Here is a 24,670-nt window from a genome sequence, read left to right as displayed (position 1 = left end):
TAGGAACAATAGAACCAGCCTCTGGTAACCTTACCGCGTTACCACGCCCGGGAACTTTGGTCGACTCCTAGCTTAGACGTGTGTATTACTCGTTAGGTATTTTATCGACCAACATTCGTCAATCAAACCCGCACTCTGGCTAAGGCGTCAGTAATTGTGCTCGGGCTACGGGACGCGTGCTGGTTCGAGTCTCCGGAGGGGGTGGGGAGATATTTTCTCCTAAGATTTTGGCCTGTGTATGGGACCGGCGACCACCCACCATCGTGAGGAAATTGGGGAGATGCAAATGAGTAGCGTAACACAATGACTGTGGGTTCATCGTGCTGACCACACGTCACCCCGTAACTGTTTGGATGATCTCCCACCTCTGGTACCGTACCGGCAATTGACATTAGTGTCAATTGATGCATTAAAAGTGAAAGTTTGTTATCTTCGAAATGATCTTGTCTGATCTTCCAAATTGATGCATTTTAGTGCATCACACGGAACTTCATCTCATAAAAATACCCTTTAATGCATTCCTATGTGTGTTTTGACACACTAAAAGGTGCATCATTTGCAGTTTATGCACATTAACGTGTTGTTGAAATCAAAACATATGTGTCAATTGACACGTTTTGGGTTCTGTGTGTAGGCTGGCCCTCAAGGGCTGTTGTGCCACGGGTAATAAATGATTCATCTTCATCGTCGCGATTTATCTAAAGAGACATCATACCAACGTCAAACAACCAAATCTACAATACTATACAGGGATCGAAGATACTTATAAAATGGTAGGGTTTCGTAAGTAAATTTAACAGTTACACGGGTATAACATGAGCCATTAGGAAGAACAGGTGCTCAAATTTATACTAAACTGATTACCCGTCGTTGCCCGGGTATTTATTTATCCCAATCTTGTATTAGACAGGAAAATAATGAATTCTAACTATAATTTAAAATGTAACTAATTTTAAATGTCATCGTGAATGCCACCAATAAACTTAGCAACTCCGATAAGTATGGATTCGACACTAATGTGGGTCATTTTTGACAATTTATTTTTCACCCCCTTTCACCCCCTCTCACCCTCATGCCAATAGGGTATGAACTTGGAGTTGAAGGCATTGGGAGTGTCACTATTAATCTTAGCGAAACCGAAAACTATGGATTCCACACTAATATCGTTCGTTTTCGATTATTTTTACACGTCACCCCCTTGCCACGCCCACCCCTAGGGGTGCTAGTGGTGTCTTGGTGTTGAACGGCATTGGGAGGGTAGGGTCACTATTCATCTTAGCGACCCCGAAAACTATGGATTGCACACTAATATCGTTCGTTTTCGATTATATTTACTAGTCACCCCTTCCCACCCCAACCCTAGAGGTGCCAGGGGTATCTTACCCACACAGTATTTATTTCCAGCTTGCAAGTGATATGTGTACCAAGTTTGGTTGAAATTGCTTCAGGCGTTCGAGAGTTATGCTGGAACAAACATACACACACATACATCCATTTTTATATATTATATTATTATTATTACATGTAGCGCTCAAAACGTACAGCAAAAGCATTGTGATCTACAAAATATAAATTGGAAGTTCATTTTAAAATTTTAAGTTAAATTCCCTCTACGCCAACTGGGAACACATTATAAACACAGGGTCATGCGCTCTTTCCACTAAGACCTCCCCGATGTCGTAGTGGTAATTAAGGAGACCCGGTTTCGATCCTCGGTGGAGACACATAGTGGTTCGGATTCGTCGTGAAGTGACTAAGTGATATGATGAAATTGATGGACACTCAGAAAGAACAGCCATCCCCAGGCCGGAATTCGAGCCTGAGGTGTCTAGCATCATAGCGCGCTGTGCTAACCACTTCGCCACGGAAGTCCTCTTAGTGAACCTTGGCGACTTTCGATCGTAAAATCTTTAGTTCTACATCTACATGTGTCCAGAAATTAGTATACGTTCCCCTGGACCAATAGGGTTAACTCCTAGTGTACGAGGCACTACGTTACCAAGTTCTTATCTCCTATTTGGTCGCCCTATACTACCCAGCGCTTTGATACCGTTCCAAGCTCATTCGTCCGAACACGTGAAACGAAAAAAAAGAGGGGGGGGGGAGAATGTAACGATTTCCGCAACGCCCAAGTGTTGCAAGACACATGTATGCCAGGACTCTACGAAGGTCCTGAAGAGTTTTTGGCACTGCGTGTTGCAATGCGACGATCTTTTATTTTTTTTTTTGTTTTTGCTCAGAACAAACCGAAAGCACATTACGCCGGTCTCCCAACTGACCTCCAGGAAAACAGATAAGCATGCGTGCGTCAACTTGCGTGTCGCACGCGTACGTCAAGAAGTTGCGAGTACGAAGAAAGAAACGCATATCGTGTGTGGAAATGATGATACCGTGTACAAGCAAACAAAAGCAAATTACGGTGTGCCGTTCGGAGTACATGCTAACTCGACGAATTCGTGCTTCCAGAGCTGGCAACACCAAAGGTCAATTACTTAAGTAGCAAAAACCTGCATCAAGAGAATCTATAGCTACAGCAAGTAGTAGCTAACACGAAACTATATTTAAATTAAAAATGCAGAAATAAACAAAATAATGCGTCACTTGTCTCAGCAATTGCATCAAAACATTGCAATACTCTTGTATGAATTGCTGTTTTAAATCCACTTTATACACAGAAAGGTTAATCGGGACTGGACCTACAGTTTAAAGTGGGATCCGAATCTCTGTGCCATGTGCCTCTAACGGGTTTCGAACCAAAGACACCTTGATTACAAGGGAACAACGTTACTACTACGCCATCGAGTCTTTCGTACTAGAAAATGCATATTTTCTCTCTGTTGCATCTATATGTAGCTAAAATGGAAATTAATAGCGGCTACTTATACATACAAGTATAGAATGCTATGTAAAAATAACGCCTTATTAAATTATGTATGTATGTATATTACACGCATCTTTCTGTTTTAATAATGAAATTGTTTTAATCGACTTCGGGACTTTATTGAGTATAGCATATCTACTTCTCTCGTAGATTATCAATCTATCATTTCTGTTTTTATCCTCTCGCCCTCTTTTTCTGGTGTGCTCCAGCCAGTAGCGTGCCCAGGATTTTCGAAAGGGAGGGGTTATGTACACTTTTTCTGATAGTCAGCCCTCATTTCGTCATCTTTTCCTACCTTTGACGTTCTCTTTTTTTTAAGGAATACTGGGCCAAAGGGGGGTTATAACCCCCACCAATCCCCCCTTTGGCACGCCACTGGTTCCAGCATTTCTCTATTATGTGCTCTCTTTTTCCTCTCTTTTCTTCACCCTCTATCATTTCTGTTCTATTTCACATTTTATCTTTTAATCTCTCATTTTAATCAGTTCTTTTAATCGTTTTTGTTTCTTTGTCTTTCTCTCTCTCTGTTTTTTCTTTCCGCAACTTTTCTATCGCGTTTCTCTTTTTCCCTTTTTACTTTTTTCTATCTTGTATCTTTCTCTCACGTTTTATTTTATCACAGCACCTCCACTGTCCTTCCCTTCTCGTCTTTTTCTATCTTATTTCTCCCGTCTTATTCTTTCTACCTCATTCCAACATTCCATTTGCATTCCTCTCGTAACATCTCATTTTGAACTTAGAGTACACACTTTAATTCACTTAATCTTTTCTCCATGTAAAATATCCCACATTTTTTCCGTTTAACTACAGTAGACGTACACAAGATTCTGGCTCCTTCGTACGAAACGGAACTTCCTCTGCTAGAGATAAGTCGAGCCCACACACGCAACATTTATTTACTGGAGTCCTTTCATACGATATTATCAGTCATAAGAGATTGGAGTGGTTTACTATTCACGCACGCGTCTCTTAGAAAAAAGCCCTTTCAGATATGCACGATGGTTTATCTGCGAGATTCCAGGCAGGTGTCGTGACATGAAGGATATTGAAGGTCAGAGAAAGCTGATGCAAAACAGCTAAGCTGCGTTGGGATTTACTGGCAAATTGTTGTTCTAGTTTTAGTCGTTCGCATTCCATTAGCAAGAAATGCTCTACATCCTGTTTCGGTAATCTGTGGAGCAAGGTTGTACATAATGGTAGAATAGGAGAGAAATAGAGTGGTAGCTATGTCATATTTACGTGGTTTCGGGGTCAGATCCCCACTTCAATTTGTCCTCATCTTGACATTTGAGGGGGGGGGGGCGTTTGCCCCCTAAAACTGTTTTTTAGCCGAAACAAAAAAAAAACACGTATTTCTTCCTTTGGGTCCCTCTATACACCTGCCAAGTTTCATGGAAATCGGAGGGGGACACTTAGATAACCTTCCTTGTCAGTTATTTTATTATTCTACATGTATAACAAGTGTGGATGGATTTAAATTTAGATGGGCACTTTGCAGGCGGGGCCCCCTATCTGCAAAGGAACCTCCACAAGGTAAAAAGAAATGAACAATTAAATATTTCAGAAATTGTAAAAATATAACTATGTGACATAACTTGTCCTAAACGTTATAAAACTGAAGTTGTGTGTAGGAGAGACTCACGATGTTGTTATCACCCACACTTACATAAATCCGGTACTGCAAACTAGCATCGTTCTCTAAACAGAAAATTTAGTTGTACCTGCCAACCCTGTTTGAAATCCCCTTTGCCATACCCATAAAGTATCAGCGATGCAATAATTTTACCAGATATTAGAAATTTACAGCTATAAGTATCTAAAATATCAAATTATAAGTATCCCAATTTTGTAACCGTGAACATTTTCTGAAGTATCAGTGTTGCCATCCTAGGTTGTGTGACACTAAACGTTCCAATTATTACTGTGTTCACCTTCACTGAGGATAACGTATCTAGTTCCATATGGCATCTTTGAGTTTGCTTTATAAGTCCACGTTATGCACAGAAAGGCTGATCGGGACTGGGCCTGCAGTTTAAAGTTAGATGCGAACCACTAAGTGCCTCCATCGGATATTAAGCCCGGCACCACTTGATTACAAGGCGATTACGTTATCCCATATGGCACCAATAATAGCGATTATTTCGCAGCTTTCGTTTTCCAAACTTTGCCGTATGAAAATGAGTCGCCCAGGTTTTTTAGGACAGCAAATAAAACCACGCGACTTTGCAACCACCCTGTTCTAACCTAACCTACAGCACATGTGCGTAGTACGGATACCTGCATGCGACAGGTCATGACTGCGGATCATCAACTGCTAATGCACGGTTCGAGCGCCGGTCCCCCTCCCACTTATGTTAACAAACACCGCCGCTGGCTGACGTGTATTTGCGCCACGTTCGGAGGCCATTATCGAAATTACCTCAGACGATCTTCTTCCCACGAGGAAAGCCGCATAAAGGAGACAGAGCGGACCGCGTATCTGGTTAATGGTTTCCGTTTTGCTACCATCATTTTCACTATCTCCTGCTCTGCCTATTTTCACGCTTATCCACAATTCACGTTACTGGTTTTATTTATATATACGAGGGTTATTTTTTAAGTACGGTCCGTTTTGCAATAAAAACGAAGTAAGTAAATGTTTTTCAGGAAACCATTTATTTTCTGAATTTACATACACTTATCTATTTTTCTACATACTTTCCTTGCCCGTTTAAACATTTATCGTAACGAACCACGAGGTTTTGGATACCCTCCTCATAGAACTCTGCCGCCTATGATGCCAATTACTCACGGTCGTTTTCACTTCTTCAGCAGTGTCTAAACACTTGCTGCCCAGGAAGGTCTTCAGATGGCGAAAGAGGTGGTAGTCGCAAGGCGCAAGATCTGGACTGTATAGCGGATGATCGAATAGCCCCCAGCCGAAAGATTTGAGCCGCAGCATGTGGCCTTGCATTGTCATGAATCAGTACGAGACCGGCTGACAGTATTCCACGCCGTTTGTTCTGGATTGCTCGACGAACGTTTGTTAGGTTCTCACAGTAGGAAGCCGAGATAATTGTTGTTCCTTGCGGCAAAAGTCCACTAACAAGACACCCTGTCCCATCGTCTACTTGGACGATTTGACTGAAACACTCATCACCTTCCTCGTTGTAGAGGGTCAAAAATATTAAAGCACTGGCTATCATCACAGGAGGCAGAGTTCTATGAGGAGGGCATTCTAAAACTTGCAGTTCGTTACGATAAATGTTTAAGCAAATTCAGAAAATAAATTGTTTTTGAAAAAACATTTACTTACTTCGTTTTTATTGCAAAACGGACCTTACTTAAAAAATAACTCTCGTGTGTGAAAGTGCCCCTGAATATTACTTTTTAAAATTAAATCCAATGCTGCAACTTAACCCTATCTTGTGAGTAACAAACAAGTATTACACATAATTAAGTTAGAATATAGAAGGTATTTTACATATTGTACATTAACTTTTTGATTTACTTTTGTTTTGTATTGTGTCACACCCGTGACACCCACAAAAAATGAATTTCTCCTTTATCTGTTACATTCCCCCCCACCTCTCAACTGCACTAGAATATTGAAAGGTCAATTACCTTCTCTCTTGGTATTAAAAAAATATTTTTCATAATTCGACAATTCACAGAAATCAAAACAAATTTATTATTAATTGAAGAAGCAGTGTTCCATCTGTCCCATCCGTGACACAAAATTGTTCACATATAGCTACAAATATTAATAGTATTTTATGGATAGTTATGTTTAATGAACAGTGTTAAGTTCCATATTTCATTGCAGGGGAACATTAAGAAAAAAGCTGTTATTTATATATTAAGAATATAGTATGTCCCCCCCTCATCCGTGACAAATGAAATGCCCCATAAATATATATAGAGAGCAATTCATTGTCACGGATAGGGGACACAGACTATAGTAGTCTAGACGTTAGGGTGTCTGATTTCCGCTTCCCCTACGGTAATTTAATACAGTGTAGCGTGGCTTTCTGTACCATCCGTAAACACAGCTCCATCCTCTTTCTCTTTCTAATCTAAAAATCGCTTTCGGATTCGCCCGGCAAGAACTTTGGGTTGATTTTCAGCTCAATTAAGCCACGGTTAGTCCCAGCGTTAGCATTAAAAGCAGTGCGCTGAAATTTATTGCTTGTCGGGCAAGTTAAATTAGCCTTGCGGTCGGAACTTCGCCATACAAGCAGATTCCCAGATACACACACATACAGTCGTATGGCAGCGCCCGCATTATACCCTCAAGATGTTCTCTATGAAGAAATATTACTTATTAACCTCATAAATTTCTTCAGAAATTAGAGCTAATGTTCGAATAGAGGTTTTTATGCGTCGGGTGTTAAACTATTAAAACTAAATCACGAAATAATCTTCCATAAATAAACTCAAGATATGTTCCATAAGTTCCCGGACTGTTCTAGAACACTAATTTTCCAACGTTCTTATGTGTATGGTAGCTATGCTACTCTGAGCGCCAATCAACGTTGGACAATAATGTAGCAAAACCCACTATATTAACAGAAATTACTAAAGCATTGCGTATAAATAGTAATTATGAACTATACACACCAGTGGCGGCGATTAGGAGGGCAGTTACCCTCCTCACTTTTTGCCACTTTTGCATCCATACTAATCTAAACATTATCTACCAAGGTGAAGTAAACTGTCCTTGCCCCCCAGTTTTGGAACCCAGTTTGGATTTAGCACATTTTGGTTTAATCTTGTGTTGCATGTTTGTAGTAAAGTATCGTTTTCATGTTTAAATTCTGATCTAAAAGGCAACTTGAATTCTGGTTACTAACGTGGGTTAAATCCTAGCTTAAATTTTGTTCAGTTGATTTAAACTCCGTTTATGGATTCAGATATTTTTAACGGACGTTTAAATTGTTGATTAGAATTTGAATAAAAAGAAATATGTTTAAGTTTATGCTTTAAATTTGTGTTTCATGACTTTAAATATTGGATAAACCGTAGTTAAGTTTTTCGAACAAGTGTTCTCTGGTTAACATCCAGGACAAATTTGCGTTTAGTTCCAAGGTTTTGAGGTCATCGTCATGAAGTTGTTAGTTGGCCTTCAACCAACATTTCCGGATGATGAGAACTTGACACGTTGAAGTACACTCAAACGTTACTGGTAAGCCGAGAATACTTGTTTGAATCATGTCGCTAGGAAAGTTACAATTCCTAGTTTATTTTCTGATATTGTTTTTGTCGTTTAGCGTCGCTTTTGTGCCACTGATAAGGACGAGCGTAGATATGAAGGGGCACTTATAAAGAACACCCATACCTCGGTTTGGATTCCAACCCGTGACCCTGGTCGATGTGGGTTCTGTTTTCATTATGTGCATAAAATTGAGTTTATTTGTACTTTGATTTTATTGCAAAGTTTCTTTAAGTTTGTTTTCAAGTCATGTCACACGTTTCAAGAAATCTGACACCCGGTGTTGGTTTTCCTTTCAGCTCCGGAAGCCCGTGTCCACACTGTCCATCCCTGCAGCGATGAAGGGTCAGTCGGGCAAGGACTCCATGAGTGAGGAAGCGGGCATGGCCTTGGTGGGGGTCCACTCCGAGTACCCCAGGTACACGGAGGAGAAGGGCCCTTCGATTATGGGCAAGCACAGGCCCAACGTTGGGTACCGTCTGGGCCGTCGGAAGGCCCTCTTCGAGAAGAGAAAAAGGATCAGCGATTACGCCCTCGTCATGGGAATGTTCGGGATCATCGTTATGGTCATTGAGAGCGAGCTGTCCAGCGCCGAGGTCTACACGAAGGTAGGTGGACGCATTAAAACATTTCTGTCTTACTGAAATTTATAGATGTATCCATGCATACTTTGTAGAATATATGGTAACAGTTCACTACGGGGGTGACGGATTTCTTCAAATTTACAGGAGAAAGTACTTACTGAAATCATTTTCTGTAGCGTTGTGGAAGTTCGTGAATGTAGTTTTAATCCATTTTAATGCGAATGCATGTTGTTTTCTGCGAGAATCTCTGTCCGACACGCTGTTTCTGCTGCCGCCATTTGCTTTCTGCACGAGAGCACAATGTTCCGTGTGTTAGATGACGTAAACACCGTAATCAGTGTTTCAAACTCGCCGTGTTTTCACTGGAACATGACGTATCGAGTAATGGTTTTTGGGGCTAACGTGAATGGTTTTTGGGGCTAACGTGAATGGTTTTTGGGGCTAACGTGAATGGTTTTTGGGGCTAACGTGAATGGTTTGTGGGGCTAACGTCAATGGTTTGTGAGGCTAACGTCAATGGTTTGCAACGTATTAGCATAATTTCAAATCCGGGCACGAAAGTAGGTATTTTCCGGTGAACAAGGTTGCAACACTGCATAAATCGACAAAACACTCGCACAACGCGCGATGAACCTGTACACCATCGCCATAATGTGTGTTGCAGAATGGAAATAACAAGTAACAGTAAGTACTCGTAAATGTAAGAAATATACATTATCTTAGTTAGATATTCATTATTTCACCTTAGGAAATGTACCGCATTCCAAAATAGTACGTCAGCAATGTAAAAAAGTGCGAAATAAGTGATTTGTAGGTGTCACCCCCATCGTGAACTAGTACCGAATATATGTCACAAAGATACGGCCGAAAACACAGACCTCTGTTGATGTCTTATGAAGCAAGTGGCCCCAAATACAATTTATAGGAACTAGAGTCTTGGAGAAAGAGGATTTCGCTCTAGCGCCAAATAGTTCGCATGGACGACGCTAGATAGCGTACGGAAATGAGAGCACCTTCTCTGGAGCAGGCAAAACGAGCGGAATACATTCGCAGCCCAATAGTACACGTATTACCGTAATTTGTCTGTGGTAGTGGGCACTCAAATAAGGATCTTGAAGTGAAAGACGCGGTGAAATTGGAACTTAACAGGGTGGCTACTCACCAGGAATTCTTTGAATTCCAAGAATTATGCGTGAATTATTGGCTCCGGGAATTTGTACAACTTGCAACTTTTATTTATGCAAATTGCATTGAATTTTTAGAAGTTTCTCACAGTTTAGCTTTTACTTTTATCGAAGAAGGAAAAGAAAGTTGCGTGTAAAGCAGAATTCTCTCAATCCGCTTACTTTGTTACTGTCCTTTGTTACTGTCCTTAGAGGATTAACAATTTTTGATAGATTAGTTGCAAGGTCCTCCAGTTGGACACCAGTCGTCACAGAGTTAGTCCGCTGCTCCTTGTGTCGGGAACATGAGACTCTCTATCACTCGTCAGGTCTTGATGGATAGAAAAGAAACAACACGGTATTCAAAGTTAAACGCAGTTTTATAATCACTTGTATTTCCTATCGTATGTGGACTTACAAGCAAGGTACAGATTTGCTTACGTTTCTGTCTCAAGAGAATCAATTCTATAGCATATTAAATCACATCACAATCACTAAACACACTTGCATATAGAATTAACGTTCGACAAGACAAACGTAAATACACGAAAGTTTCTGTACTTAATTATTATTTCCGAATATAGTCAGAATGAAACGAAAATAATTACCAATTACACTATTCGGGCATTCCATTAACCGTTACCACGTTTCTGTTGATTTCTCACCTTCACCTGTTTTCTAACCGAGTCTGTCGTGAGGTGAAAAACATTCAGGTGGGTTCACTTCCTCTGCTGAGATGAAAAAGTGACGTCAACACGAACAGATTATGACGTATTTCTAAACATATACACAAGTTCCAACCACAACTGTATCAATCTAACTATAGTTGTCTGTGACAGCTTGCACATTATTTGAAGTAATAAACATTTTTAAAGATCTTAACTTCTTACAAATATAAAACCTTAAACGCTCAGGTTCGTTACATAGTATATTCCGTAACATTTGTGACTTGTGTTTGTAGATGTATTTCGTTGAGTATGTGAAATGGCAAATGTGAACTCCGTACCTTAAATTAAATGTTATATATACATGTACATATAATAATTAGAATTTTTTGATACATTGGAATCACACAAACCCTTTGTATTGTTAATATATCTGTGTGTATGTATGTATGGCGGTTATGAGAGGCTGTAATATGCAAGGTTGAAATAGAGAAAACATGTGCTTGTAGCCTTTAAGTTTTGGAAAGTTCGCCTTGAAAACAGGGAATTATACAGTGCGTCCATTTCGATCTTCAGCAGAGAGATCGGGAGAAGCGTGTCGGGCGGCGCTGGTGGAGATGCTGACATTTGGGGCCTGTAATGCCCGCTTATGTTTATGGACATATGCAGACAATGATATAAATATTGCAAAACGAGCACTAACCTGTGTTATAATTTATCATCTGTAATTCATCCAAGTTCTGCCCTTATGTACACAAAAAATACGCTTTAGAAACGATGTTAAGAGCCACAGATATAAAACATTTTAATCATAGTTTTGACCAGTAACGTCCTGCTTAAGTTTATATCCTTGAATGAGTTTTGTGTCGATGGGGATCGTTTGGAGGTTTCGAATGTGCAACACTGTATCAAGATTACGCTGTAGACGAACCCGTTAAAAGTCAATGGTGTTCGTGAGCTTCCTTGCAATACGAAATCTCCGAGCTCGAGTTTTTTTGTTCCTTCGCGACAGAGCTGTGAATATAGTGGCGAGCAGATGTAAACCAAGAGCGTGTTAATTTCGTACTGTGCGCAAGAGTGTATTATTGGTTACTGGCCTTTACTTGTTTGTGTTATTGCAGTGTGTATGTGTGTTGTGTCAGTGAGAGGATTGGAATGCCAGCCGCAAGGTTCACGTTACCAGGGGGGCTGATAAGTTCTCGGCTCGACCCAGAACGACTTTAGCTACAGGCACGAAAGTTTCAGGCTATTCAACGTATTCTCCCCGAAAGTCTACACACTTGGCACTTGGTGGATATTAGATTGAACAACTCTTATAACACAGGTTAGTGCTCGTTTTGCAATATTTATATAAATGTCTGCATATGTCCATAAAAATAAGCGGACATTACAGGCCGCAAATGTCGGCATCTCCGTCAGCGCCGCCCGCCACGCTTCTCCCGATCTCTCGGCTGAAGATCGAAATGGACACACGGTACTTGAATTTTATCATGGTTCTAGAGTGGCCACCCTGCTTAAGTGAACCCAGTCATCATCTCCATGCTAGAATGTAGTTCAGTTTATCTTACTGATACAGAGTGATAAATGAATAAAATGATTGTGGGCTGAAACGACCAAGGCGGATATTTCACTCGTATGTTTCTACGATTAATGTCACACTAAAATCATGTTCGAATGTATGCGCTCGAGGGTGGGAGTGGCGCCATGCAGTACTGTACTAGGAACACTGATGCTCTTCTCTCGTGACCGAAGTGACACGACAAGCTGCACTTGTCGCTTGCGTGTCATTCGGTTGGGCCATTTTGTCAATAGTGTCGCCTCGGTCTGTTCGCGCATGCGCAGTGAATTACTTTTCCGTTTTTTTAGTCTGGAGGAGCCCGTGTAGCTTGTCACCTCAGTGTGAAAGTTCCTTTAGATCTACTTACGTATAAAGGATGTTAAGTTTTCGTTGTTTTACAGTAAATATGATTAAATAAAACTAGGTAGATATCGTATAATTTTCAACTTTTAAGATGTAATTAACATGCTTCTAAATATCGTAACATGTTACACTGGTTACATTTCGTTCTGTTCTTTATCTGGCGCTATAGTCCACCACAGGCCCTGACCTCCTCCAATATCTTCCACCACACGTCCACCTCCAGCTCCTTATTCCAAGAAAGTTCAGGTTCTCTTCTATTAAATCAATCCCTCTTAATGCACTCGTTCATGGTGGTCTTCCCAACTTTCCCGTTCAAGGTGGTCTTCCCAACTTTCCCGTTCAAGGTGGTCTTCCCAACTTTCCCGTTCAAGGTGGTCTTCCCAACTCTCTCGTTCAGCTGGTCTTCCCAACTTTCCCGTTCAAGGTGGTCTTCCCAACTTTCCCGTTCAAGGTGGTCTTCCCAACTTTCCCGTTCAAGGTGGTCTTCCCAACTCTCTCGTTCAGCTGGTCTTCCCAACATTCCCGTTCAAGGTGGTCTTCCCAACATTCCCGTTCAAGGTGGTCTTCCCAACTTTCCCGTTCAAGGTGGTCTTCCCAACTTTCCCGTTCAAGGTGGTCTTCCCAACTTTCCCGTTCAAGGTGGTCTTCCCAACTTTCCCGTTCAAGGTGGTCTTCCCAACTCTCTCGTTCAGCTGGTCTTCCCAACATTCCCGTTCAAGGTGGTCTTCCCAACTTTCCCGTTCAAGGTGGTCTTCCCAACTCTCTCGTTCAGCTGGTCTTCCCAACATTCCCGTTCAAGGTGGTCTTCCCAACTTTCCCGTTCAAGGTGGTCTTCCCAACTTTCCCGTTCAAGGTGGTCTTCCCAACTTTCCCGTTCAAGGTGGTCTTCCCAACTTTCCCGTTCAAGGTGGTCTTCCCAACTCTCTCGTTCAGCTGGTCTTCCCAACATTCCCGTTCAAGGTGGTCTTCCCAACATTCCCGTTCAAGGTGGTTTTCCCAACATTCCCGTTCAAGGTGGTCTTCCCAACATTCCCGTTCAAGGTGGTCTTCCCAACTTTCCCGTTCAAGGTGGTCTTACAGACTTTCTCGGTACTTCATACTTGTAAATGCAAGAGTTTTACACATGATGTTACCAGCGATTATGTAAATGTGACCACATATATCACATTAAGTTAATATAATTTACCACCTCGGCAAAAGTTCTCAGAGACTCGATATTTTTGAGTAAATGCTGCCTAATCTTTGTTCTAGAAGTGGTAAACTGTCTGAAAATTACACTTTGTTGTTTAATAATTCACGATGAGGGAAGAATGTTTGAATTAATAAATTGAAGTTGCCCGTTATTAAAAACTCATTTCCTACATTTATTACATGTTCACGGGACGTTCAATAGCAGACGAAAGCTAGTAAAAGTAGCGGGGATGAAAGTAGACGGAGTGAAAACACTGGAACACGCGGCGACACAGAAAAATGGGCCAATGAGAGGTGTTTAGGCCACCATTAGTCTCTAACACGGACACCAAGGGGGAAATTTGTGCGACGTTTGGGCTGTAAAAGCTTCACGGCGTGAAGACAGATGGCGCATTATTACACGCTTACATGAGTTTGATTTTAAGCTGACCGTCAGCGCCTTTATATTTATATCTGTAGTATATCGAGCCGAAGAAAAGGGCTTGTTATTTTACTAAAAGAGCTTCGTCGGAAGCACCGGAACCTATTTCCTATTATTTGAAGCGTAACCGAACTTTTCTTGCGCGTGAGAGAGGTCCTTAGCCTTTTAAGATGTCATACCATGATTGGAACGTGCCCTAGGTATCACTCCATTGAAGATCTGGCCTCTCTGTCATTGCATGGACCTATCGAAGCTTGAGCTCATGAACTTTGAGGATGCCTGAGGGAATATCATAACCTAGCAGTACAGGGTAACATTTTACTATACCAGAGACAGATTTCTTCAAATTTACAGGAGAAAGTACTTACGCAAATCATTTTCTGTAGCGTTGTTGATGTTCGGGAACGTAGTTTTGATCCATTTTAATCCGAATGCATATGGTTTTCTACGAAAATCTATTTCCGACTCGCTATTGCTGCTGCCGCAATTTGCTTTCTGCAGGAGAGCACAATACGCGCTATTGCTGCTACTAACAGCCGATGTTATATTTAAGTATGAAGGAGATGCATATTAGAAACGGTAGGTTGTTAAATGTTGGAAATACAGGTAAGTCGAATAGATTAGAAATAGCAGCCTGTATTATATTAATTATTTTCTGTGTGGGAGCTTACGTTCATCAGTTGAAAGCTGTAAACTTTGCGGGTCTTACACATTTGTCTGACATTACCGCTAAAATGTTCCGTGGTACTACTTTACTATACCGGAGACACCTATCAATGATTTATTTCGCAATTTTTTACATTGCTAACGTACTATTCTGCATTGCGGAACATTTCTTTAGGTAAAATAATTAATTTCTAAGGAAAATAATGTATATTTCTTGTTACTTATTTCCAACAAACCATCCACGGGTAGCCCCAAAAACCATTGACGTTAGCCCAAAACTTCACGATAGCCCACGAACCATCACGGGGACGAGGTATGCCTACTAGGTTAGGTTAGGCCTGTTAGGTTAGGTTCCATTAGCACTCCTTTCGTTCAATTTAGCATATACGGACAATACGAGAGCGTATTGTGCTCTCGCGCAGAAAGCAAATGGCGGCAGCAGCAATAGCGCGTCGGAAATAGATTTTCGTAGAAAACCACATGCATTCGCATTAAATGGATCAAAACTATATTCCCGAACATCAACAACGCTACAGAAAATGATTTGCGTAAGTACTTTCTCCTGTAAATTTGAAGAAATCTGTCTCCGGTATAGTAAAGTGTTACCCAGTACAGTCGATGGGAAGTGACGATCCGCATCGATACTACAAGTACACTCAAGCTACCACGATTGTCAACTGTTCAGGTATACCCATTACGTGTCTCTTAGCACTTGTAAAGGAGACCATTGGAATACCTGAAGGATGGTACCACTATAGAGCGTCTCAACCTTAAAAGCGTATCACGCCGCAGACGTGAATCGAACCTAGGACCCGGGTATCATAAATAAATAAGCTAATCACGTTATAAAAAGGGTCCCGCTGAAGCATTGAAAAAAGAGCTTCTTAAAAGCTCATCGCGACAGCGTCCTTCAGCGGAGTTGGAAAAACTCCGCTGACATTGCATTAGAAAATGAAATAAGGAATCAGCGTTCTTCCTCAGGATTGCCGTTGCGAGAGGACGCGATCGAAGCAAGCGTCGTAACGGTCGATAGTTCGAATTTCACATAAATAGGTCGCGTGAGAAAATCTCAGTTTTAGTTGTCTTCCGTCAGTCAGATGAAGTAGTTATTACAAAAGAAATCCGTGTCTAGTTGTTTGCAGTTTACGCGAGAGAGCTCCAAAGGCATCGTAAGTTCAGAAAAAGGAGCAAACGAACAATCGGGAAGTTAAAGTTATCGTTAGAATATCGGTCGGCGAAAGTACAGAGTTTGGAGCCCGGAGTTGCTCCCTCGTCCGTTTTGTTTCAGAGTAGGACCACGTCGACCCAAGGACCAGCGGAGAAGAGATCGCCGTAGAACTCCAGGTAACGAACATTCCTTGTCTTTCCTTCCCCTGCCTGTTCAGTCAAAGGTAGTGTTTAAATATATGTCCGTGTGTTCTTATTTACGGGGCTAGTCCCCTTGTAGTTTAGTGTCGACGTGCTCTCCAGAGCTACCCCCTTCCTTTTACAACGTTCCTCTCGTCTAACAAGCGAGTGGCTAAAGGCTGTCATAGCCTATCCACGATCCCCGCTCTTAGACTTTATACGAAAGTCAGTATGGGTTAAATGGAGCGCGGCGTTGCCAGATCAACAAACGGAGTCGCTTTTAATAGCTAATGATTGCTACAAATTTACTTCCTTAATATCGTATAGGAAATCATCAAAATCTATGTATTTGATGCATTTTGGAGAAAAAACCGATAGTTACCTCAAGATTTGCATTTAAATGTTTATATTTTGACGTAACTATTTACCATTTTACATTTGCATTATATGTGTAATACACGACGCAACTATTGTCACTTCTTTCATTGAATGTTGTATCCTTTACATAAACAGAATTAAATAAATACAAAACCAAACATGAAAATACATTTTTTATGGAAAATAAAGCACACTGCACTTCCTACGAACCGTGGCACCTGCCTGCAACTGAATTGTAACCTTGGTGGCGCGCAATGAATTTGATACGCGAGACAGCCCGCATAAACAAACTACGATTGCGGAATAAATAACGGTGCTGTGGAGTAACAATGCATTCTAAAAATAACTTCAAACAATGGTCAACACTTTTCTCGCTTGGTCTGCATGTGTATCGCGACAAACCGAAAAGTTTCTCGCTAACCAACTTTTTCGTGTTACGGTCTGATGATTTATACAGAATATCCAATGTATATATACACCGTGCGTTCATTTCGATCTGCAGCCGAGAGATCGGGAGAAGCGTGGCGGGCGGCGCTGACGGAGATGCCGACTTTTGCGGCCTGTAATGCCCGCTTATTTTTATAGACATATGCAGACATTTATATAAATATTGCAAAACGATCACTAACCTGTGTTATAACACGCAAAAGTTCTTCTGTAATTCATCCAAGTTCTGCTCTTATATACACAAGTAAATACGCTATAGAAACGATGTTAAGAGCCACAGATAATAAAGCATTTTAATCATAGTTTTGACCAGTAACGTCCTGTTTAAGTTTATATCCTTGAAAGAGTTTTGTGGCCATGGGAATCGTTTGGAGGTTTCGAATGTGCAACACTGTATCAGGATTACACTGCAGACGAAACCGATAAAAGTGAATGGTTTTCGTGAGCTTGCTTGCAATCCGAAATATCCGAGCTTGAGTTTTTTGTTCCTTCGCGACTAGATGAAGACAGAGTTGTAAATATAGTGGCGAGCAATGTAAACCAAGAGCGTGTTAATTTCGTACTGTGCGCAAGAGTGTTATTCTTGGTTACTTGCAGTTACTTGTTTGTGTTATTGTAGTGTGTATGTGTGACGTGTCAGTGAGACGATTGGAATGTCAGCCGCAAGATTCACGTTAGAACAAAGATTTTTTTATGTATGACACGTACCTACGTGAAAACAAACTCGTGTCGAGACGTGTGTAGGTAATTTGTACAGAAATTCCCATACGTTTCAACTCCACACAGAGATACGGTTAGACATCTTGTCCTTAAATTACGAGAAACTGTATCGTTAAATTTTAAAACACCTAAGCAAAAACGACGGATTCTAACCGAAGCAAAACTCGATGATATTGGTGCAGCGTTAGAACGTTCTCCAAACAAACCTCTACGCCGTGTTTCACAAGAAGTGGGCGTGTCAAAATCATCGGCACATACAGTCACTAAGCTACTAAAATTAAAACCATACTCTTATAACACAGGTTAGTGCTCGTTTTGCAATATTTATATAAATGTTCCATAAAAATAAGCGGGCATTTCAGGCCGCAAATGTCGGCATCTCCGTCAGTGCCGCCCGCCACGCTTCTCCCGATCTCTCGGCTGCAGATCGAAATGGACGCACGTTATATATAACTCTCCTCGTTAGCAAATTAATTCACTCAGGCGAAGAATATCATATCGTAACGCAACTCCCATGCTGCGTTTGGGATCGAACCAAGAACCTCTAGATTGAATTAGGTGATGTAGTTATTTCTCATTCATCTCTCAGATGGTTATCACTCGCTTGGGCTAAATGTGATAAATGCAAGAGGTTACTTTTAAAGGAATGGCGATAGAAATTAACATAGGTTAGATATGGGTTTTATACTCTCCATGACTGAACCGATATGGATTTGTTTAGAAAAGGATATTACTTGCCTTACAAATATATGAAGATTGTTCCTACACTTGTCCTCTCAAATATCACTTGTCTGACCTCCCTGTCAGACATCGAATCTATCACACACCATCGTCCAATAATCGTTCTCCACTTTGCTTTTCTCTCACAATCCGCAGACCTTACTCTCTCTCGTATTCTCGCCAACTGATCACACCTCCTGACAATTCCAACACTCATGCCACATACGCCTTCCAAGTCAATCACCCGACCTTTGTCTGATTACTTATTCAGCATTCCTATCTCTGCTACCTGCTATGCTAAGACTTTGTACTTCTTACCCAATACCTTGGGTACGATACGCTCCTCTACCCCCTAAAGAAAATCTTTTGATTTTCACTTAAATATGAAAGATTTAAAGTTGTATTCCATATCGATCCTTTCAATGGAGAGATTTGTTTATTATAAAATATAGTGTAGTAAAAATATTGTAATAGCATACCATTACCCAGAATATATGTAAATGGAATAATATAGGTCCTGAAAATATATAGATATCACAAGTCGCGATAGAAAAAAGAGAAGAAAAAAAATACATGTCTGCGTAAAGCATATAAAAGGTAAACAATGGCGCGTGAGTTTGTTATGCTAACTCGGCAATCTGCTCGTGCGTGTATTCCTTGAGAGGCTTACAATCCACACCTAAGTTCCAATACTACATGATGACGTAACAGAGTCCGTGCATAAGCATGCAACACTCTGACACCACGTGAGAAAATTATAAAAGCATTGTTCCACAATAATGGATCTTGTCAAAATTGATCTCAATGAGACACTAGCGAAGTAGTATGTAATTGGTCCTGTAAACACTGACACTGTACAAAATCAGCAACATTTGTGATACTCATCCGAGTTACACTTGCACACATATGTCATAGTATCGATGTAAATTTTACCGTCTCTTACTTTAGTGTATCATGTAAATATCGCTGTCGTTTTTATTTATAATATGTCATCTATCACAGTAAATATTTAATTAGAAAACTTGAAGTTAATCAAAATATATACACTGTATCAGTAACTATCCTTGAGTAATAATATATGTACATGAATTTATGTATTTGAAAATAAGAATATAATAGTGTCCGATAGATAAAATCACAGCACTAACAGTTGTCCATAAAATTAATGCTTGAGTGATTCTGATTCTCACAGAGAGTTCAAGTAAAATACCATAATTTTACTCTTGTTAACATCACTTAATAGTCTCTGCGTATAGCAATGAAGTTTCTTCTTGAACCAAACCACGTATATATGTATATATTAGTTCCTTGTGGCCGTGAAAAATGTTTTTTCACTTTGATGCATTAACTTTGCAGCTACAAATATTGTCATTGATGAAAAACGTACAGTAGAGAACTGCATATCGTCGAATTGTGAATGTGAAGTATTTAGTTGTATGTAAATATTCCTTCAAATCGATGTATGTATTATCAGCGTTGAATGTCAGGTCTCACTACTACTTGACTTCAGTAGGAGTTAATTAGAATAGAATGAAGAGATCCGTGTTAAACGATTTGGTGCTTATCAACTGATTTCGCTGAACTGCCTAATTAAAATTGATGAAAGGTCTAATTGTAATTCATGTTTCCACGTGTCGAAAAATTAAAAGAAAAATCTCAGAAATAAAAATCTTGAGAAATTCTCAAAAATGTTCGTAGATCAAAATAATTTCTCTGCGTGTGAAAAAGCTGAACTGAGGACTGTTAACATGGTTTCATAATATTGTTAAAATGTTCATTTCACAGTTAAAATTTGAATTATCTGTGAGGCAATTCAGGTAGGTTTTGGGAAGGAAATTTGCATCATATACCGAACAGGCATTTCCTCCTGATCGTTAGTGTAATGTTGTTTGTGAGAGAACTTAATATGTCGGTATGTGTAGAGGTTTTGTTGAGACAAGGGAGCCTCTAAGTCACCCTTATTTTAAGAAAGTAGTACTTGTAAATATTTCAAGTATGAAAACTCTTGTAGTTGAGGGTTGCTATATTTTAGGAAATGGAATTTGAAAAGGAGTACCGATTCAGTCATAACATTTACTCTTACTAAAAATTACCCAAATTCTGATTAATGCCATCCTTTACACACCAAATATAATTACAATCTTGAGAAGAAAAAATAAATAAATATAACTACTAATAATTACTAAAAGCAAATTGAACTTTACATATGAATGTAATGTAATGCTGTAAATGCTCTTGAAGATTTTATGAGTGTATACTGTATACTACTGCAAATTTAAATTATAATTGATTTCTGAAAATATTTATAAATAACAATTGAACTGAATGAAATACTTTAAATATTACTAAAAAATAATGTTTCGAACGATCGTCCTTCTGTTAGTATAATTGTTAAAAATAACATCATTAATAAAGATTAATTGTAAAATACACAACTTGCTGATAGTGTCCATGACAATTGGAATACGTAAAATAATATTCTAAGAATCCGAAATTTCGTTGTCCATTATAGACTCTTTCTCCCCTAATGATATTGCAATCAGCCTAAGAATATTCAAGGAAAATAATATACAAATGTGTATACAAAAAAAATATGGAGAAAAAAAAATGAAAGTTGACAATTGGTAGTGTTTAACTATATATATATATATATATATATATATATATATATATATATATATATATATATATTCACCTAACATTAAATGACATAAAAATGAAAACTTAATTGCAATTTATATTTCAAATGTTGCCAGATGAAGAAATATCGTTCTGAACGGACATAAAGTTGCATGTTCTTTTGTATCCTTGAAGTCGATAGCCTGAGTTGAAAGAATGCTCTGTCGGCAGTTTATTCAGACCATATATACATATTCAGACGAGATACAAACACCATAGATCTCGTAGAAAAAAAACTGGCGAAGTTGTTCAAGCAGTTTGATTTTTATGGCTTTTGAAGTATTTACTAGAAAAAAATTAAGCGTTTTGCTAAATTGCATAATTATGAAAAATTCAGATAACATGAATTTATGACAGGTTATATAATACCGTCAGTAAATAGAGCATAAAAAGCTCTGCAGGATGATGATTTCACTGTTGAATTTTGACTTTTACATTTTGTAAATTTTGTAACATCTGGCAGCGCAGCGGTGGTAGAGAAGGACAGAGCTATTGGCAAAACTCATGTATTAGAGAGAGAGGGAAGTACTCCATTTCTTCCATACTGACTTTTAAGGTTGAGACACACTATAGACTACGCAAAGACACAAAGAACACCCGTGCCTAGACTTGAATTCGAACCCGGGACCCCTGGCGTCGCAACGTTATTTCGAATACATTTATCTCAGGACAGTGCAATGGTACTCAGTCCACCACTATTAATAACAATAACCCATGGAGTAATAGCACGTGAGGGCCAGTGCCGACCTCACTCCTACCTGAGGTGTGGGACAGTCCACCACTATTGTAACATGTTAAGTATGGGAAAAGCGTCATCTTGCTTGAGTGCCCATCCTATTAGCCAGACTTTGCTGAAGGACATTACAACGCAGTTTTCATTACAAACGATCCAGTTTGTATTGACTTCTGTTACTGAGGCCATAACGCTTACTCATATATCTAAATGTGAGAACAAGGAGTTTCTGAAATTTCTCTGTTCAGTCTCAAGCTGTTTAGGACTCGAAGCCACAATCTTGAGATCGTGAGTCGGACACACTAACAATTCTGCCACTGAAAGTATCTATATACACACACACACACACACACACACACTTGACAGTCCCCTTTTTTTAGTCTTTTTCCCGATTTCTTGAACATAAAACGGGACTCCAAAATGTTCCTTTTCTGTGACAATGACTTATCGACATTACTGCAACAATACATCTTCTCTACTATTACTATGAAACTTTGTATAATTGTTGGGTATAAATTATTTCACATTTCAATGTCAACAATGTGCCATACTCCAATTTTCTTAAAATATTATATACTGCTGGACAAAAAAACCGGACACTTGCATTTTTTGTGGTAACGCATAAATTCTGATTCGAAGGCTAACTAAATGTTGCAGAAATTATTGGAAATAAAAAAACCTGAATATATTCAACAGAAAGCAAATTAAAATTTATTGTTAATAAGTTAAATTAGAACATAAACGAAAGTTACAGAAAACTACCAAAAAAAATTAGAAAAAAAAATCTTAGCAATATTTTGTTTTAATATTGTTAAGTGCTACTGGTGGGGTATATAAGCTGTCTAGTAGCGGGTGTTACCTCCTCTGCCATCAATTACAGCTTGTAACCGCCGTGGCATACTTCGAATAAGGTTGGCAATCACTTATTGGTCCAATTGCTCCCATTCTTCTTGAATAGCAAGTCTTAGCTCTTCAATTGTTCCTGGAACTATTGCACGGTTTCTGATATGTCGTTTCAGTTGATCCCAGACATGCTCTATCAGATTTAGGTCCAGACTTTGTGGTGGCCATTCTCATCGCGTAATCCCAACTTTGTCCAGGTACTCCGTGACAATATTTGCAATGTGAGGACGCGCATTGTCATGCATAAAAACAAAATCTGGGCCTATGAATGGTGCATATGGTACTACATGATCTGCAAAACATTCTGTAATATACCTGCGAGCTGTCATTGCCCCATTCTCTACAAGAACCAACTCTGTACGTCCTTGTAAAAAAAATACCTCCCCAGACCATTACACCACCGCCTCGAAAGGGTGTTATTTCAACGAAACAACATTGTGCATGACGCTCACTAGGTCTTCTGTACACTTGTTCACAGCCGTCTGATGAACGTAGGTTGAATTTTGACTCATCGGAGAATAAAACCTTTTCTCACTGCTCCACATTCCAATGTAAGTGTTGTGTAGCAAATTCCAGTCTTCGCTTCCGGTGACGTGCTAACAACCTGGGACGTGTAGCCGGCCTCCGAGATGATAAACCACTTTCATTTAGTCTTCTACGAACTGTTCGTGAAGAAACCACAGCTCTATGAACATTTCTCAAACGCCGTGCCACAATATTTGAAGTCGTACGATGGTTCCGTTAAGACTATGATACACATGAAACGATCTTCCCGTGCTGTTGTGCATCGTTTCCGACCAGAACCCGGTCTTCTACCATAGGAACAAGTTGCATCATACCGTCTGAGATCTTCATTGATAGTACTCTGTGCTATATTTAGCACCCTAGCAATATACGACCATCATCACGAAGAGCTACTGCTTTTACTACCTCTTCACGTCTCATTTTCAAGCTAGCAAACTTACAATACACTTGCAAGATAAACACCAGAAATGACAATATCAATAATATCTGTTACTATGGTTACTATGAACCAAAATTCATGCCTCTCTAGACATTAAACAAAATAACATCAACAGGAATTGAAAATCAATAAATTAAAACAAAATTGCATGAAATTAATTTTGAGCCTACTAGGTGTCCCAAATAAGTAAATACGAGTAAATAAATAAATAAATAGTAAATGGAAAACTATGCAAAATGTTCAATAATGAATGTTCAATTGTTCAATACTTAACTGAGAGCGTAATTCATAAGTAATTGCAATTCAGATGTCAAATATTAAGGTGTCCGGTTTTTTTTGTCCAGCAGTATAGTTTCTTCTCTGTGACAAGACTACTCTTTTAGTACAAACTTCGAAAGCTATGTTGATTAATAAGGTGAACTTTAACCACAAGTATGTAAACTTTTACAAAATGTTATTTGAAATGAAAGCTGTAATGAAGATCTATTCATCAGCAAGTATCAGTGATTGACTCCTAATTGTAAACGACTGCTTGGTTGAAGTGCAGTGCATATTTATGAAACAGTTTTGTTTTGAAAATCTGGTTACTTTAAAACAGACACATTTCGAGACCAATCCTAACGTTCATTTTAGAAATATTGCCAGTCGTTTCGTGAGATCAGAAACAAGTCCAACATCCTCCTGACCTATAACCATCCTTTAAATCTCCTATCGTCCGATTTCCTCTCACAAAATGTCCTACAAGGATTTGATGAACGAGCACCGAAGTACAAAGGAACAAGAAAAATCCTGGTCGTGGCTCATCGCTTCATTAGAGTCTCATAAATCTCGCCAGGCGTAGCGTCAGTCAGTGCTGCCTTGAAAGGTTCCGATGAAAAAGGATCCAAGACACCGGTGCTTCCCTCTCTTATTCAGTTTTATAAACTACAGCCATCTTCACGACCCATAAACTTAGGCCTTGCAATAACACATCAATATCTCCGAACCAATCCTCACTCCAGCGCACGAACAAACGAGGACCATAAACGCGATATTGAAGGCTCATTTACAATGCCAATTTTGCGGGACAACAAGGTTTTAAAAATAGATTGTGTAC

At 39.6% G+C, this 24,670-nt stretch overlaps 1 protein-coding gene across 15 annotated transcripts in view; it reads left to right on the top strand.

Annotated features, from left to right (window-relative positions):
- Positions 1–24,670, top strand: part of SK (small conductance calcium-activated potassium channel) — an 848,626-nt gene that overhangs the window by 596,944 nt on the left and 227,012 nt on the right. For all 15 annotated transcript variants that reach the window (XM_083140997.1, XM_083140998.1, XM_083140994.1 and 12 more), the window contains one exon: positions 8,372–8,680. In XM_083140997.1, the coding sequence (XP_082997123.1) occupies positions 8,372–8,680 (309 nt within the window). The remainder of the gene's footprint in view (positions 1–8,371; positions 8,681–24,670) is intronic.

This window comes from Lepisma saccharinum, chromosome 19, assembly GCF_977018435.1.
Source record: "Lepisma saccharinum chromosome 19, izLepSacc3.1, whole genome shotgun sequence".
Lineage (NCBI taxonomy): Eukaryota > Metazoa > Arthropoda > Insecta > Zygentoma > Lepismatidae > Lepisma > Lepisma saccharinum.
Note: the sequence above shows the minus strand (reverse complement) of the source record. Positions and strands in the feature narration are given on the sequence as shown.